Source organism: Heterobasidion irregulare (assembly GCF_000320585.1).
Source record: "Heterobasidion irregulare TC 32-1 unplaced genomic scaffold scaffold_02, whole genome shotgun sequence".
NCBI classification, from domain to species: domain Eukaryota; kingdom Fungi; phylum Basidiomycota; class Agaricomycetes; order Russulales; family Bondarzewiaceae; genus Heterobasidion; species Heterobasidion irregulare.
The window spans coordinates 2100026-2115243 of NW_009258198.1; the positions used below are offsets into that span (position 1 = coordinate 2100026).

The following is a 15218-nucleotide window of genomic DNA, read 5'->3' on the forward strand; positions in this document are numbered from 1 at the left end:
ATAAATATATTTTGTGCAGGAGTGATTCTAAATATAGTCTTATGATCCTCCCCGATAGGCTAACTGAGTACTTGCCACGTCTAACATGTTCCATTGAACAAGTAGTCTTTGGCAAGAACACAACCATCCTATCAAGGAAAGATAAACATGAGTACCACAAGTGTCCACATTAGCACCAGCATCCACAGTGTCGATGAAAAACGGATCAAGGCATGCAATAGCTTCAAGAAGCCGAGATGCAGGGAGCGCACACAGTTTGTTGCTCGGTATTGAGTCTACATGATGACATGTGGCACAAGGGAATGTTCGCGGCCTAGCACGATGTATCGCTCGGCGGATGTCTGTACAACTGACGAGGAGAGATGACAGGGTGTGAGGACGGCGGCCCGTGAGAGTCGGTGGGAAGGTGTTAGGTGTGTGGATAAATTTCGTCAACCGGCCGATATGCGGCAGTGAGGGAAGTTCGAGTTGTCCTGCTCTGGATGTCTGTGAACACTGCGATGGTGTGCACTTTGAAGCGATTCACAGCACAGTGCTCCGCTGCTTGATAGGCAGTCGTGTCAAGACTACCTGTGGCACGAAAATAGGTTCGCGAGCAAGGGGATGTGGATTCGCCGGAGCGAGGGGGCAAATGAGAAGCTACAGCTGGCGCTGTTGACAAATTCGACGAAGAGGGGCATGTAGTTGGAGACGTTACTGACGAAGGATGTTGGGATGAGACCAGCATTCTGCGATGAAGAGCTTGTCGTTCTCACCTTGACGTTCAACGGCTAGGGTAGAGACCTCAGGCTGAGGCAAGGACCTGCTATGCAGGCCGGTCGCATCTAGCATTGCGATGTTTGCGATGTTTGGTGAGGGGTGCGATTCTATGATATAAGTGATGTGGTGAGAGCGGAGAGGACGTTTAGTTCTGGCTGTCAGTGATCCTCGTGAGGGCTTTTATATCAATCTCCAGTGGTGTGGCTTTGACTGATTCACATGGGTGGCTGTTGGCTGCCTTGTGCCACGGCTTCTTCTGGATTAAGGCATTCTCCAGACAAAAGCTTTGAACAATACAGCCACAAATAGCCCGCACGGACCACGCAGGTGCATCCTATCTGGAGGTAAATCTGACCGAATCTGACCGAATGGTAAGGCAGGCCTCACTCATACTCGACAACATCACGTGGTGTGACTCAGCAGTGACAGTCAGTGACAGTTCAGTGACAGATAATAGCTAACTGAGAGTTATCCAACGAAATAAGAGGGTACGATCCAATGATGTACAGTAACACAAAGACAATTCTGAATAATACCGTTAGTACTGAGAACTGGGTTTCCCTAAGTGGCGAGAATCAGTGAAGAGCTCCGGCATGAAGTTATATTGGGGTGCACTTCAATCCCTCAAGCTGAGATTTCATCCGAATCTTACTCACATTCTCCTCTTTCGAATCTGTTTCTGGAAGCCTCTTTATGTGGATGTATCCCGAGGTTTGCAAGACTTCTCATAGCAACATGACTCCATTTGAACATAATACATGAAGCTTTCTCTCATCACCACTATGGGCCTAGGCAAGCTGGCAGCTAGTACTAGGTAATAATGGGTTATTTATCCTAGTATTTACTCGTATTGTGTGATATCTCACACACTTCATTGCCTATCTCCTCGAAGACAAAGCTCTAATTCAAAATTTGGAGACCACAATTGATTCATAAAATTGTTTATTACAAAAATTGTGAGAGCCAATTTTTCGAAAATGTACTGTGGCCGGAGGAGTTTACGAATGTAACGCTTTTCTCTGCCAAAGTGACACTCCTTAATCACGTGATGTTGTCGAGTATGAGTGAGGCCTACCTTAGGAACGGCAGGTCAGTACTTCAAGTTTCAAGTTAACAGCACTCCCATGGATGTGTAGTCTGACAACATGCTTTTTAATTGCCTAACTTCGTGCTCAAGCATTACGACGAAATGAAACAAAAACTACAGGACAAAAAGGCTGAGGGCTCAAAGGCTCCACGAGAAGTCAATGACAAACTCCATGCGCTTAGGTGCCTCCTCGTTGTCTCCGCATGCCTAACAAGTTGCTGTTTAACATGGTTCAATCCGCAGAGGCGAACATTTTCGGCATGAACAGAACTCACGTCCTTCTCGCCCATTGTCCGCTTACCACAAAAGTCGTGGACCTTCGCTTCCCTATGATTCCATCTTTCCATCGCCCCTAGCGAAAACTCCCTCCATTCAGACTGTGGGACCAATACCTCGCAGTTGGGTCACTGAAAGCCCTAACTCGGGCTTCAGTGGTATCTTGAACAGCTCAGAATGGCGTATGGACGCCCTTGCCCTTGTCTTCTCGCAAGACCCCACGGCCCCTCTGCATCGTATGAACAAGGGCAGGGTTCCTGCGCTCACGAACCTAAGCTTACGCGTGCTGCTAGAGTACTATGGCCCTGAATCAGGCTCGTTCCCCGAGCTTGTTTCCAACCTCACTCCTCATCACAGGCGCGAACTGTTGCGATATACTTCAATATACCAACCTCTGCCCTCTGCATATTTGGATATTCTACTCAATCTGGAAGGTCATACAAATGGCGAAGTCATTGTCGTTGGACCGCAGGCATCTATGCGCAGCGATTTTCTTTGTGTCCGAGAAAAAGAGCAACCTTCATCTGGTGCAGACAAACCTTCCAGCCAGTACAATAACGGTGATTCGGACAGCTGGGATGGCGACAACGATAGCTACGAGTCTCCTCCCATTCATAGTTTTATCCTAATATCGGCATCGCTCTCTGCATCTGCACTATTGACTCTTCCTCCCTCCCTCACCCACCTTGCGCTTATTGGTCTTCCTTCTCCGATCCCGATTCACCGTCTGCCAAGGAAATGCCCTTTGCTTGAAGTGTTGGACTTGTCTTATAATGTCTGGTTAGCTCCGACTGCTCAGGGCAACGCCAATCTATTAGATGGAGTGATCTGGAGTCGGTGGAGTCGATTGCGAGTGTTGGGACTTCGAAGCTGCGGGATCGCTCGGAATGATGCCTCACTGAAAAAAGTCAATGCAGGACGATGGGTAGACGCTGAGATTACTGTGTAAGTTAGGTGCGTGATAGCATCTTATCACAATGAAGGGGCAATCAATAAGTATCCAAATGCTATAGCTATTCCATTGACAAAGCGACACAGTCAGAATGACACGAGAAAAGAAGGGACATGGCGCCAAAGGCATACAGTGAAGGAGCTAATGATTACAATTCTACACGTTCCATGATGTCCATCGAACAAGCAACAGGCTAAGGCGATGATACAAAGTCTCTCAATTCGAATTCAGAAATGATCTGGGACATAGATTGTCAGCTCTACAAGATTCGAACAAGAGCTGCCCTTACTTCAGGATTGTCCTTATCAACGAAAGGGTCTTTTGAGGGTGAGCTAGTCGCACCAACAGTGCTTCTTCGCCGCGGAGGCAATTTGACTCCGTGAGGCACATTGGCAGCAGCGGGAGCTTTGACATTCAACTCGTTCAAGAATTTCCAGACAACTGTCGTGTATCGAACATACAGCTCCAGGTATGAGAGTGCTGGACGACCCATCCTAACTGTGTTCGGAATTGAAACGCGTCAGATCAGTGCTAGAAAGACATACAAAATTCAATAGAGAAGCTCACACAGAACAGCACTATTTATCTGATCTGCCACGGAATCTCTTCGCGCCTGCTCCATGTAGAATTTGACGGGACTCTTCTCTGGAATTTTGTACGCAATGAGGCTGCCTATGCGCTCCAGCGGCTCTTGGTAGTCTGCACGCTGCTCAGGATTTTCAAGTTCTTGCACGAATTCGTACAGCGCACGGGCAGATTCGTACAGTTGGAGCAGGCGCTCATCGGGATCTACGTCTAGTCTGCCATTGCGAAGATAATTGGGGGAGGCTGGTCGTGAATCGGGCGCATTGAGATGAGACTGGGCTGGCGGGGGGAGTGGTTCTGTGCGAGCAGTTTCGATGAACGCTAGGAAGCGGAGTTCAAGCGCGAGGATGGATGGGTCGACAGAAGAGGGCGTGATAGAACGAATGTTGATGAATGAAGAAGAGGATACTTTGATGTGTGGGTCTAGGATGCGAGGTGACCCAGGTGGGGGCAGTTTTGAGGTGGAAAGCACGGAGGGGTAGCGCTCGTTCAGCAGGCTCGTCGCGTTGTCTACATCACCCAAGAGCAACTTCTGTTGCACCTCTATGTCGAAGGTATTATCACGAGTGCACGGCTGATGTTAGTGAAATGCTCACCTCGCCGCAATTCGACCTGTTCTAGATCCTCGTCTGTGATGCCGACAGAATCCCCTTCTCCCTTCGGCCGGATCACTTCATCACCATCCGCGTTCAGATGCTGGACGGTGCTATCTCTCGCAAAAGCTCGGGCCGTGCGAGTATAACAGTTGTGACATAGATAATCGAGGATGAGCGCGCGCTGGAGGTATCAACAGTCGGTCAGCGCCTGGGCTGAGAGTGCAGGGGCCGTTGTTCACAATTACACGCACCAACTGCTCAGGAGTGGGATTCATCCATGGCCCATTTTGCAGAGTCTTTTTATGCAGTCTTGAGTCCATAGTCAAGATGTCAGGTTGCGAGGGTGGTTCACCGGCAGCGTGTAGCTGACGCTACAGCACGCAACCTGCAGGCTTGTGGTTGCAAGCACCAACACGGCTGGGGTAGCAGGGGGCCCGGGCCGTGAGGACCGCTCATCCAAATCCAGAACAGTGCTGGGGTCGAGCTCAAGCCTACATGAGCGATGTGGACGTTCATGTATATAGGCTAGCATCGCCATGGCACAGCCTTTGGAAAACGAGACAGACGGTAATATTGCAGGCCTCAGCAATTTCCTCGAACAATTTTCCTGTTGAGGTCGAGAATCGAGATATCGCGAGCAAGCAGAACAGCTCACACGACTAAAAAAAGCTTGGATCGCCCCAAGGTCCCTACATAAGTCCTTGCCATACCGAAGTGGTCCGGGCCTATCAGCAGGTTGGAAAAGGGAATGAAGTTTCACTTTCCCGTAGATAGAGAGCAATCAAAAAGAGAGATAAATCCGTAGCGATTGACTCAGCGTCCACGTCGACTATTTATCTCGTGAGGCTGGCAATCTGATCGCTGCCAGACACGACCGACATTGCCCTCAATCATTCACATTCACGATGCTGGAGCTGGCCTTCTTCAGCGAATCTATGGGTTATGTGTCCATCGCCTGTTGGTTAGGCGCTCAATTCCCGTGAGTGTCTTCTGCCTCCTCCTTCACATGGATGGCGACATCCGCTGGCGCAATATCACTCGATCTCACACCATCTACATCTCAGACAGGTTCTCGAAAACATACGTAGACAATCGGTCGAGGGGCTCGCCCTCCCATTCCTCGCGAACTGGCTCCTTGGTACTGTCTTCCACATCCTGCGAGATTTCCCCGAGACCTGAACACTAGCTTTCGACTCAACTGCTCCTCCTCCACATAGGCGACTTGACGAATTTGATCGGATGCATCCTCACAAGTCAACTTCCCTTTCAGGTGAGCCTGCCACATAGCATAATGCATGCACCTTTGAGTCACGCACTGATGAAAACGACTGGTCGGCAGAAATGGCTCGCGACCTACTTCTGTTTTGTCGATTTAATGCTGATCAGTCAATACTTCTATTACCGAAAAAATTCGCTGTCTACTCCATCCCGGTTTATACGTTCGCGTTCCCGCACGATCTCGTCTATTAGGGGCGGCCGCGTTTCTATCGACACAGGTGCCCCACACTATCGCACGCTCTCAAACGTAGCTGCCCATGCGGCAGCGGCAGCGGCACTTGCAGCACAGGCTGAAGATGCCCGTGCAGTCTCACCGATACGCACGCGATGGCCCCGTCATAGCGCTGAAGCGCCTCTTGACACAGTGGATCATCAGACCGATAGAGACCGGGAAGATGAAGATGAAGTAGACGAGGAAGCACTCGCCGCCTTGGCCGATAGTTTTCACTCGGAAAGTGGTCGCTCTAGCAGGCTCAAACGTGTCTCCTGGAACAAAGGACCCTTTGCATCTCTAGGAAGAAATAGTCGACAATCGACAATTTCTCCGTTGCCGCCGCACCATCTCCAAATCACGTCGCCACTTGACGAGCTTGAGACACTTTCTCGAGGCCGACCATTGCAACGTGCTGAAGGCGTCAGCAGTGCAGAAGAGGGCGATGAACAGAGACGTGCTGAAGATGAGAGTCAGCGGCGAAGGAGCTCCCGAGCGAGTAAACGGAATGCAAGTATTGTGTTCATGGGTGCGTGGGCGCTATTTGGCATTGGCACGTTGGTGGGCACCAAGAGAGGGTTTCTCAATGCGAGCGACGTCCGTGTAGGGCATGTGCTGTCCGACGGAGAGGTAAGAGTGCCTGCTGCCATGCCGTCCGTCTCCTCTGTGCCAGATATCGGGGCAGCGCCATCGTTCATGTCATCCGTCGCCTCGCTGGATTTTGAGAATCCTTCTTCCTATGATTATCATGAATATCACCCTCCGAAGGACCATGTCTCGTGGGAGCGTATCACTGGTCGCATCTCTGCCTGGATGTGTACAACATTGTATCTGACCTCGCGACTGCCCCAAATCTGGAAGAACGTGCGTCGACCAATCCTCGTTTGCTTTGTTGAAGCTTATCTTTGTTTCAATAGTACGTTAGAAAGTCTGTTGAGGTCAGTACCATCCTTCAGACATGACTCACAGATGTAAATCTGAATGTATGCGTCCTTCAGGGTCTCTCGATGTATCTGTTCATCTTTGCCTTCTTGGGAAATTTCTTCTATGTCCTATCTATATTGTCATCACCTAATATGCTCAAATCGCCTGCCGAGGCATCTGCATACTTCAAGGAGAGCTTACCGTCAGTCCTCATCATTATGTCTTTTCTTCTCATTTACACAACTATGTCATCGGTATGTCAGATACCTCCTCGGCAGCGGAGGCACGTTGATGTTCGATGTTACAATTGTTACCCAATCGCTATTCTATCGCCACCGACCCCCACTGCATCTTCGTGGGCGACGGAGTTCTGTTCGTGCTCGAAACCACATGGAGGAGGAGGAGGAGGGTTTATTGGGCGCAGGCGCTAGCGGTGCGGGGGACCCGACTACACCCTCGCGTCGACGGCTAGTGGAAGGGGAGCCATCATTAGAAAGTTGAAGAGACTCGTAGGCTTGATTTTTCTTGTTGGTCGTGACATCAGCGGACATGATACAGTATAGTATCGTTTTCTCTCTCGAATCCGTTGTACTCGTACATGACAACTACGTACAGTAATGTACGCCCAACTCACAAGCAATCTGTACCATCTTCGCATTTTCCCACGGGTGCTTTCTAAATGGTCTGACCGAAACACTCCAACATCTGAAGTTACTTCCTGCCTTGCGCGCCTACAGTATCTCTAGCGATTGACTTCACCATGCCGCCGCGTCTACATCAAAAGCGGCCAGCATCTTCTGAGGCCGGGCCCTCTAGCCAATCTACATCCAAAAGAACGCGGTTCGTCGAGCCGTCTGAAGACCCTGGCAACTTTGCGCAGGAAGTTGATGCTGCACTAGAGAATCCTTCCGCAGCGCGAAAAGGACGTGTCAATACCGAGGGCTATGATTCTGACTCAAGCGATGACGGCGAGGGCGTTGTTCTTAGCAGACGTCCGGGTGGAGAGGATGCAGCCGAGGATGAGGACGATGACATGTTTACCACGGCGCACAAGGAAGAGAAGAAGCCTGCTCCCGAGTCAAAGTCCAAACCTGAATTTCTGCGGCTAGGTGATATCGAAGGTCAGGAGTTCGATGGAGAATCCGAGGAGGAGTCAGGCGAAGAGGACGAAGACGATGCAGAGCGGAGGAAGAAGGCAGGCATGGGCTTCGAGTTGTCCTCATTCAATATGCGCGAGGAGATGGAAGAAGGCAAGTTCTCCGCTGATGGGACTTACGTGCGCACGTTCGACCCGCATGCATTACACGATCGGTGGATGGAAGGTTTGGACGAGAGGGAGATCAAGCAAGCGCGGAGACGGAAGCGGCAACAAGAAAAGTTACAGAAGGAAATGATGAAAGCAGAGGAGCGGGAGCTGGAGGAGATGGGTGGAAAGGAGGCAGTCGAAAGGGAGATGGTTGGAATGTTGAAGAAGGGAGAGACAGTGCTTGAGGCGCTGCAACGATTGGGTACACAAGCGAGAAAGGGATCGGACAAGAAGAGGTATGGTTTTCCTTCAACATTCCGTGAATTCATATTCTGATATCATTGTACTGTTGGCAGTACTACCGTTCCGAAAAAGAAGTCTGCCTTGAGTCTTGATTCCATGGATGAGGATAAAAGCAAAGCACCAAAAGTACCGTCAGATATCGACCATCTCACCCACCTCGCCTCCACACTATTGTCCCTAGGCGATACCGACATCTATTCCAAAACTTATGAAGAGCTCGTTCGATCTGTACGTTCCGCCGGCAAAGTGGGGCCAACATGGGTCCCTCCATCTGCCGATGTACAATACGAGTACAAGTGGGACGTGCCAGAGCCGAACGGGGAGACTTTTGGGCCATTCAGTGAGGATGACATGCAGGCGTGGTTCAAGGCTTCTTATTTTGGCTCTATGGGGGAGAAGATTAAATTAAGGGCGATTGGTGGACAGTGGACTGACTGGGGCGAGATTTTCTAAATCCGAAGTTTGTACTCAAAGTGATTTGTGCCCGACGAGTCGCACCATCGCACTTCCCCTGCCCATTTTCAGCATTTGAAAACTCTAGATTCTTGTATCATTAACAACCTTGTAATCTGTAATCACCCAAACGCATCTTATGGATATATCTATGCTAGTCCACCAAAATTCAAATGTCCCATCGAAGGGCCAAGATCAGGAGAATACCTGAAAGACTCAATGACTGATATACTGGAAAACAAACGATACTTCAGGCAATCCAACCTCTGCGCGAAGGAGGTCATCGTGGTTATTCTTCAATTCCTCGTTCGTGAAATGATTCCACCTATGTAAGACGTTAAGATTTATTAGCAGCTCTGAAACGATAGACACATACGTGCTAGCATCGCCATACAGTAGGGCCGGCGATTTTATCATTTGCTTCCCATTCTTACATCGTTTACACTTGAATGTCTCGTGCGTCTCGCACAATGTCTTCTCGTTGAACAGGAAGAGTTTTCTCAGTGAATCGAGCGAGAAATGCCGTTCAGCGTCTTCCTTTTCGTCGACCACCGCAGATGATAGTGCTTGTTTGGAAGCCTGCCTCTGAAATATCTTCTCCTCGATTGTACCTGTTGTAATGAAGCGGTACACGAAGCCTGGCCGCAGAGATGTCTTAAACGAGATATTTCCGACGGGAAAAGGAAGGACGCACATTCTTTCTTCTGTCCATCACGCCAAACACGAGCCAATGCTTGTTGATCAGCGGCGGGATTCCAATCTAGAAAGCAGAGTGAATTAACCATTGTTTGACAGAATGCATGCATTTGCGAACCCGGATCAAATAGAATTAACCGATTTGCTCCAATAAGGTTGATACCACATCCACCAGCCTTAGAACTAAGGAGGAACACAAATTCCTTGCCCTCAGGATCGTTGAACTGGTCGACAAGTTTCTGACGCTTATTTATCGTCATGGTACCATCGAGTCTGAAGTATCCATACCTGAGATTAAGTGTATAGGTCAGCACTAAAAAATAGTGAATTACATTCTGAAGAAGCTCACTTCTTGCTACGCAAGAGCTTCTCGAAGATGTCGAGTGTTTGTGTATAATTACTGATCAAAACAATCTTGTCGTTGGTCTCCGTTCGTATGTGATGAAGGAATCTATGGAGCAGATATCATCCAGTATTCAGATGTCAAAACTCGCAGCAGGCACACCTTTCTAGTACCAGGAACTTCCCACTCCATTCACAATGAACATTCAGATCCTTGTCGCGACCTCGAGCATTCGAGGTGTTACCCGCACCCTTAAACCCTTCCGGGATCAGGTTCTCACACCCTTGCAGGTCGTTGGGAAGATCAAGAAGCTCTGGATGATTACACAACTTCTTCAGAATATTGATGGCTTTCAAAGGTTGTGAATGGGCGCCACGCAGCAAAGCCTTGATCTCGGGGGACGATATGAAAAGTCGGTAGAGAGACAGCTGAAAGTCCGATAGTCCGCAAAATACGACTTGTTCGTATTTCACAGGCACTACGAATAGGTGAGCTACTATAGAAGTCATTGGTCGAATTAAACGTACAATATTTAGACAACAAATCATTGGTACGCCGAATAATAAACTTAGACACCAGGTCGCCGAGTTCTTTGAGTTTTTGCTCGCTCTTTGCTTTGTCCGCATCAGTGGCATCAGCATCACGACCACGGATGATGATATTTTCGAAATTCTTCCTGAAGTCGTTCTTGGATCCCAAAAAATTTGGATTCGCAAAATTGAGCAGAGAGAAATATTCAGATAGATCATTCTGCGAGCCATGTCAGAGCTACGTCCCGCCCGAGAAACTTATTCTCACCTGAATAGGTGTTCCAGATAAAATGACTCGGCGTCTGACATCGAGGCCATTCAATGCTTGAAATGTCAAAGACTCTGAGATGCAGGAGATAAGCTCACATATGCAGATCAAAGGACAGCGCGACTAACCAGAATTCTTAAGACGATGACCCTCATCGCAGAGTAAAAGGCCAATGCGGCAACCAGTTAGGTGGACTGTGAGAGTTCGCAATGTCTCATAAGAGACGATCATCACTGCAAAGACAATTAAATCAGGTATTTGATCGAACAATTGATGTACGGACCAGGTTGAGTGACATTTCGACCTCCTGCTGCGACCCAGCGTGCCACCCTCTCGAGTAACTCTGCCTTCCCCCCTTTGCCATCAACAGCTAAGGCTGCGATGGTGTCTTTCCCCAGCCATTTGGCTAAAGAAACGGTCGATCGGATGAAGGTAGTCCCCGATGTGAATGGGCAGCTACTTACTCAATTCGTTCGCCCAGTTCTTGACAAGACTCGAAGGGCAAGCGATGATGCATTTATCGAGGGTTGGCTTGCCAGCGTGAGTGGACTGTTTTAACAATGTCCACAGAAGGGCGATGCATTGAAGGGTCTTGCCTAAGCCCATCTCATCTGCCATAATGCACCCGTATTGGTTTTCAACTACCATACCAGTAGTACATCTGTAGAGAAACTGTGCCAGTTCAGCACATAAACACCGAAAAAGTTCTGCGTCGACTTACCTTGACACCTTCCACCTGATGAGGCCGGAGGACTTTGCTGAGCTGTGGATCTATAACTACAGGAACTTTCGTGTTCCGTTTCTTCCGCTTATTACCTCCCAACAACTCCTTTAAGCTCTTGTGTGGGTTGTACAACCCGACGTTCTTCTCCATGGCCTCCTTGGCAGCCTGAACCTGCGCCTCTTCCTTCTCCCTGTCCTTCCTCTCTTCATCCGTCTCTCTATCATCAATGGTAGGATCATACAAGACGATCGCGTGGTCTTCCATGGGGTCGTAAAGCGGGCGGGGGATGATATTTACCTGGGGTCGAATGCCGAGAGCGATGTTAGACTGGACAGTCTTGATAATTTGGCCGTCCTTATTCTTCATTATAGGAATGGTATACTTCTTCGCGCCAAAGACCTCCTCGAAAGGCTTCGGCTTAAAGACTGGATAATGCTGAATATTGTTAACAGGCTGATTTTCTGTATACTTGGCATCCCCCTCTGACTTGCGCCTCTTCTTCTTCCGACTTCCATCGTCTGAGTCCGAGTCATCTACATCAGCTTGTGCTCCCTTGTATGACACGCGCCTTCGTTTGCGCAGCGGCTGTTCGCGCACCATGACAGACGCTGGTGGCTTGAACGGTTTGTTGACGCGACTGCTCTCTTGCAACCTGTCTACAGGCTTGCCGTCTGTGGTTGTGGGAATGCGACGAAGCATGTCAATAAAAGTAGAAGTCACAGCGGAGGATCCTGTGCCACCAGTGCGAATCAACAAAGTGTGAGTTGGACGCGTCGAGATGACAAAACAGCGCGTTCGCCTCACTCACGTGCAACTCAACTTGACGGGTTTCCTCATCTCGCCTCAAATCCTCATATTATGAATCTTGAGCACGGAAGATCAGTCTGGCTCAAGTTGAGCAACCAAAAGGGCTGAAACTGGATGAGGTTATATGATGACGATGATGATTTATGGTCATATCACTTCATTTTCACAGTGGCTTTCTCATTAGTCCGGAACGGAGAAACGACTGGATAATTATAGGGAACATATGGTACTACCAAAGCATGATAGACGGCACTACCAGCGGAGAACATCTGCTTGTACTGCAGCATCAGCGAAAGCAGAGTAATCACGGATTTTGACATGAGAAACGACCACGTTTTCGGCAAGACCCTGCAACGCAGACGGAATCCCCAACTTCTTTCCCAAAGCCTGGTTGGTGGAGCAGCAGCATGCAACGGTCTTGTCGCCAGCCATGACCAGAAACTAAGATTTACTAGTCAACACTGTTCAGAGGTTGCAACGGAATGGGCCACCCACCAGGCCACCTTTCTCCAGGCGTAGTCTAAAACGAACGAAGAACCCCCTTTGCTCTTCGTTGGCTCTTTCATGTAAAGCCAACCTGGCAGAGGATCCACCCGTTTGCAACGTATTCAGGAGGGCAACAGCTTCGTCATCCTTGTATAATTTTCCGGGCGGCCCTTTAGCGCCATGGCTAATAATGGAATCCAATGAAGCGCCGTCCGGCGATGTCGAGGGTTGAATGTCTTTTAATACTACGGGTATGGTGATAGCAGGGTCAAGGCTGAGAAGATAAGGCGCATGGACTGGCGACAAAGGTCTGCAATGATAATTATAGTTCAAGTAGGAGTTCAAGTGTTCAGAACGAGGATCTCACTGTTCTTCTGGAAGGGTCTCGATCGGCGGGCGGAAAAAGCTCGCACCAAGGGACCTGTAGACAGAGCGGTTAATCGGCAGACGGCACAAAGTGAGCCTTTTCTTACAAAGGTCCAAAGATAGTCGACGTCTTCCACGATGCAGAACTGAACACAGATTTGGGGGGTGCAGGTTCTGAGGCCGTTACACTGATGTTCACGCAGTCAGCCAACGTATTCACCAAATAGCAGATGACTTACACATTTGGCCCAGTCGAAGTGACCTTTTCTGGATTGCTAATATCCTCAGTGAAATCGGAAAGAACGTCAGCATCCGCACTCTTAAATCCCCCTAGCTCTAAAAGTTGTTGTCCGCTCGGTGCCAGTAAAGACGATGGGCCGCCGTTGATACGAGAGGGATCTGGCTCTGGTATGTCTTCATCGAGCATTGCACTGTCGAAAGTGGCAGCATTTACACCTCTCGATGAAGATGCAAGGTGTGCTACGGGTGTTTCATCATCTTGCGTTTCATCCTCTATGGGCCGATACGTCCCCTTCAGCGTCTTTAACGACTTCGAGTTTTTGTCGAAGGTGAGAATTGAGTTCGTCCTTAAACCAAAGGATGATCTCCCGGGTCCGGCTTTAGGGCGGGTAGAACTTCCAGCGACGGCCTCATCAGACCTGTTTTTCAAGGATTTTGTCTTGGCAGAGACGGTCCCCTCTAACAAATGCTCGAGCTCTGCATCATCTGTGCGCTTAGCGAGCGAATTAGTGGTGCGAATACGATGTGCAGGCAAAGTTGGAATCGTTCGTAAAGCTACTGCAAAAGCAGGGGAGTGGTCTCGCTCCGCTACAGGCTCAGTCACGACCATGCCTTCGACTGTAGCTGAATCGCTGGGGCCTGTAAGTTCTTCGTTATTTGCCGAATGCATGCTATGAGCTCCAGCAGCACCAAGGGTCGCCAAGAGGTGTTCTTCGTCTTCTGAGTCAGGAACCTAGAAGAGGATTCAGCGTTGGAACTCGAAGTCAGTGATCAAACAGCGCACCACTTCATTAGAGGATGCTGCACGTGTTTTGCGCACCGGACTTGTCTTGGCAGGAGAATTTCTGTGAGAAAGAATAAGACATGAAAAATGGGTAGAATGCAGGAAGCGCACGCACACGCCGCCGACTGCACGACCCACTTGAGATTTGCGTCTCGTTCCTGAGACACGCCCTCTCTTTCTCTGGACCTGTTCAGCATCGGTCGACGCGCGAGGGCGTTTTACACTCGCCCGTTCAGGTTTTGACGAGCTAGCTTCGCTTTCCTCGACGGTCTCTGCCTTGTCTTGATGGTCAGGTAAGTCGGTTCCCTCACCAATTGACCTCCTGCTCCTGCGAGCTGCATTGATGTCATAGTTAGTGCTTGTGTATTCAATCTGACATGGTGGGAGATATACGCGGTGGACCTCGAGGATGGAACTCCTCGTTATTGATGAATTGGCTCATATCACTGATATCACGGCCACCTAAATCGATGCGCTGCCAGAACCGCTGTAGTATTTCGTCTGCCGAGCCTTCAAAGGAGGAACGAGGCTCCCATCTGTATTGTATATCAATCAACGACTCTTCTTTCTTATAGGGAGGCACAAAACTCGCGTGTTGTCACTTGAATCATACCCCTTCCACTAGACACGCTGTTGGGTCTATGCAAGCGCGTGTTCCGAACATATAACACGTACCTTAACGAGGTACCTCTGAAAATGAGAGTCGACACTAAGCACAGGGAGCGACGTGCCACAGAAACATCACAACACGTACCATACCCGCATTCCTCCCTCGTTTCTGGACCTTCGCCTGGAGGATCGATTCTATTTCCCAATTGAACAGTGAGAGTTGAGCTTCAAGATGCCTCGGATACTGTTCTTGATTCTTACCAACTTCATACTCTTCATTCGCCATGTCGGCCGTGTAGAAGACGAATAGAACCAACAACTGTAGGCGCGTTTTCGATGGACAACTAGTAAGGCGATTTGCCTAGACGTGGGAACCCTGCTGGATGGCTTCTCACGTGACACATTACACAGTGAACCTCGGCAGCAGTCGGCAGACCATTTATAGGCCAGCATCAGCATTGGCCTCCAGATATTGTGCGGTCAACTGCAGTCGAGTCCGGTGCTCATACTGATCTCTAGTTACTCTGTCAGGATTGGACGCTGCAGAGGAAGTGGGCTATGCTAGGGTAAGTCACCAAATTGTCTACACGCGAAGGCAGCAACATTCCTCATCGCACTGCCTTTCGATCCAGATGATGACAACTCTGACTTGAATTGGGCGAGCGCTGAGACCGAGGGGGAGGTCCAGCACAGCC

At 49.4% G+C, this 15218-nt stretch overlaps 6 protein-coding genes across 6 annotated transcripts; 3 read left to right on the plus strand and 3 right to left on the minus strand.

The window, feature by feature from the left end:
• Positions 1 to 1851: 1851 nt before the first annotated feature.
• HETIRDRAFT_471034 (uncharacterized protein) lies at positions 1852 to 3071 on the plus strand (the record flags this gene model as incomplete). The annotated part of the gene is made up of 2 exons (XM_009544357.1): positions 1852 to 2028; positions 2090 to 3071. Exons 1-2 carry the CDS (start codon positions 1949 to 1951, stop codon positions 3069 to 3071), a joined length of 1062 nt encoding a protein of 353 aa, XP_009542652.1. The 5' UTR covers positions 1852 to 1948.
• A 262-nt stretch (positions 3072 to 3333) lies between these two features.
• Positions 3334 to 4439, minus strand: HETIRDRAFT_44533 (uncharacterized protein; the record flags this gene model as incomplete). Its single annotated transcript, XM_009543523.1, has 3 exons — positions 3334 to 3572; positions 3642 to 4202; positions 4256 to 4439. Coding segments are annotated over 3 exons (984 nt in total), but the record flags the coding sequence as incomplete, so codon positions are not given.
• Positions 4440 to 5160: 721 nt separating this feature from the next.
• HETIRDRAFT_100579 (uncharacterized protein) lies at positions 5161 to 7169 on the plus strand (the record flags this gene model as incomplete). The annotated part of the gene is made up of 7 exons (XM_009544358.1): positions 5161 to 5234; positions 5320 to 5393; positions 5473 to 5525; positions 5595 to 6608; positions 6662 to 6682; positions 6743 to 6870; positions 6932 to 7169. The coding sequence occupies 7 exons, from the start codon at positions 5161 to 5163 to the stop codon at positions 7167 to 7169; spliced, it is 1602 nt and encodes a 533-aa protein (XP_009542653.1).
• A 259-nt stretch (positions 7170 to 7428) lies between these two features.
• HETIRDRAFT_309595 (uncharacterized protein) lies at positions 7429 to 8670 on the plus strand (the record flags this gene model as incomplete). Its single annotated transcript, XM_009544359.1, has 2 exons — positions 7429 to 8210; positions 8304 to 8670. 2 exons carry the CDS (start codon positions 7429 to 7431, stop codon positions 8668 to 8670), a joined length of 1149 nt encoding a protein of 382 aa, XP_009542654.1.
• Positions 8671 to 8886: 216 nt separating this feature from the next.
• HETIRDRAFT_414818 (uncharacterized protein) lies at positions 8887 to 11930 on the minus strand (the record flags this gene model as incomplete). The annotated part of the gene is made up of 12 exons (XM_009544360.1): positions 8887 to 8995; positions 9047 to 9308; positions 9365 to 9430; positions 9485 to 9654; positions 9716 to 9817; positions 9872 to 10187; positions 10237 to 10459; positions 10508 to 10581; positions 10636 to 10740; positions 10791 to 10913; positions 10972 to 11179; positions 11229 to 11930. 12 exons carry the CDS (start codon positions 11928 to 11930, stop codon positions 8887 to 8889), a joined length of 2460 nt encoding a protein of 819 aa, XP_009542655.1.
• A 360-nt stretch (positions 11931 to 12290) lies between these two features.
• On the minus strand, positions 12291 to 14809 carry HETIRDRAFT_100576 (uncharacterized protein; the record flags this gene model as incomplete). Its single annotated transcript, XM_009544361.1, has 11 exons — positions 12291 to 12479; positions 12534 to 12834; positions 12892 to 12945; positions 12998 to 13078; positions 13130 to 13863; positions 13915 to 13975; positions 14030 to 14249; positions 14308 to 14450; positions 14498 to 14535; positions 14590 to 14604; positions 14669 to 14809. The coding sequence occupies 11 exons, from the start codon at positions 14807 to 14809 to the stop codon at positions 12291 to 12293; spliced, it is 1977 nt and encodes a 658-aa protein (XP_009542656.1).
• Between the last annotated feature and the right edge of the window lie 409 nt (positions 14810 to 15218).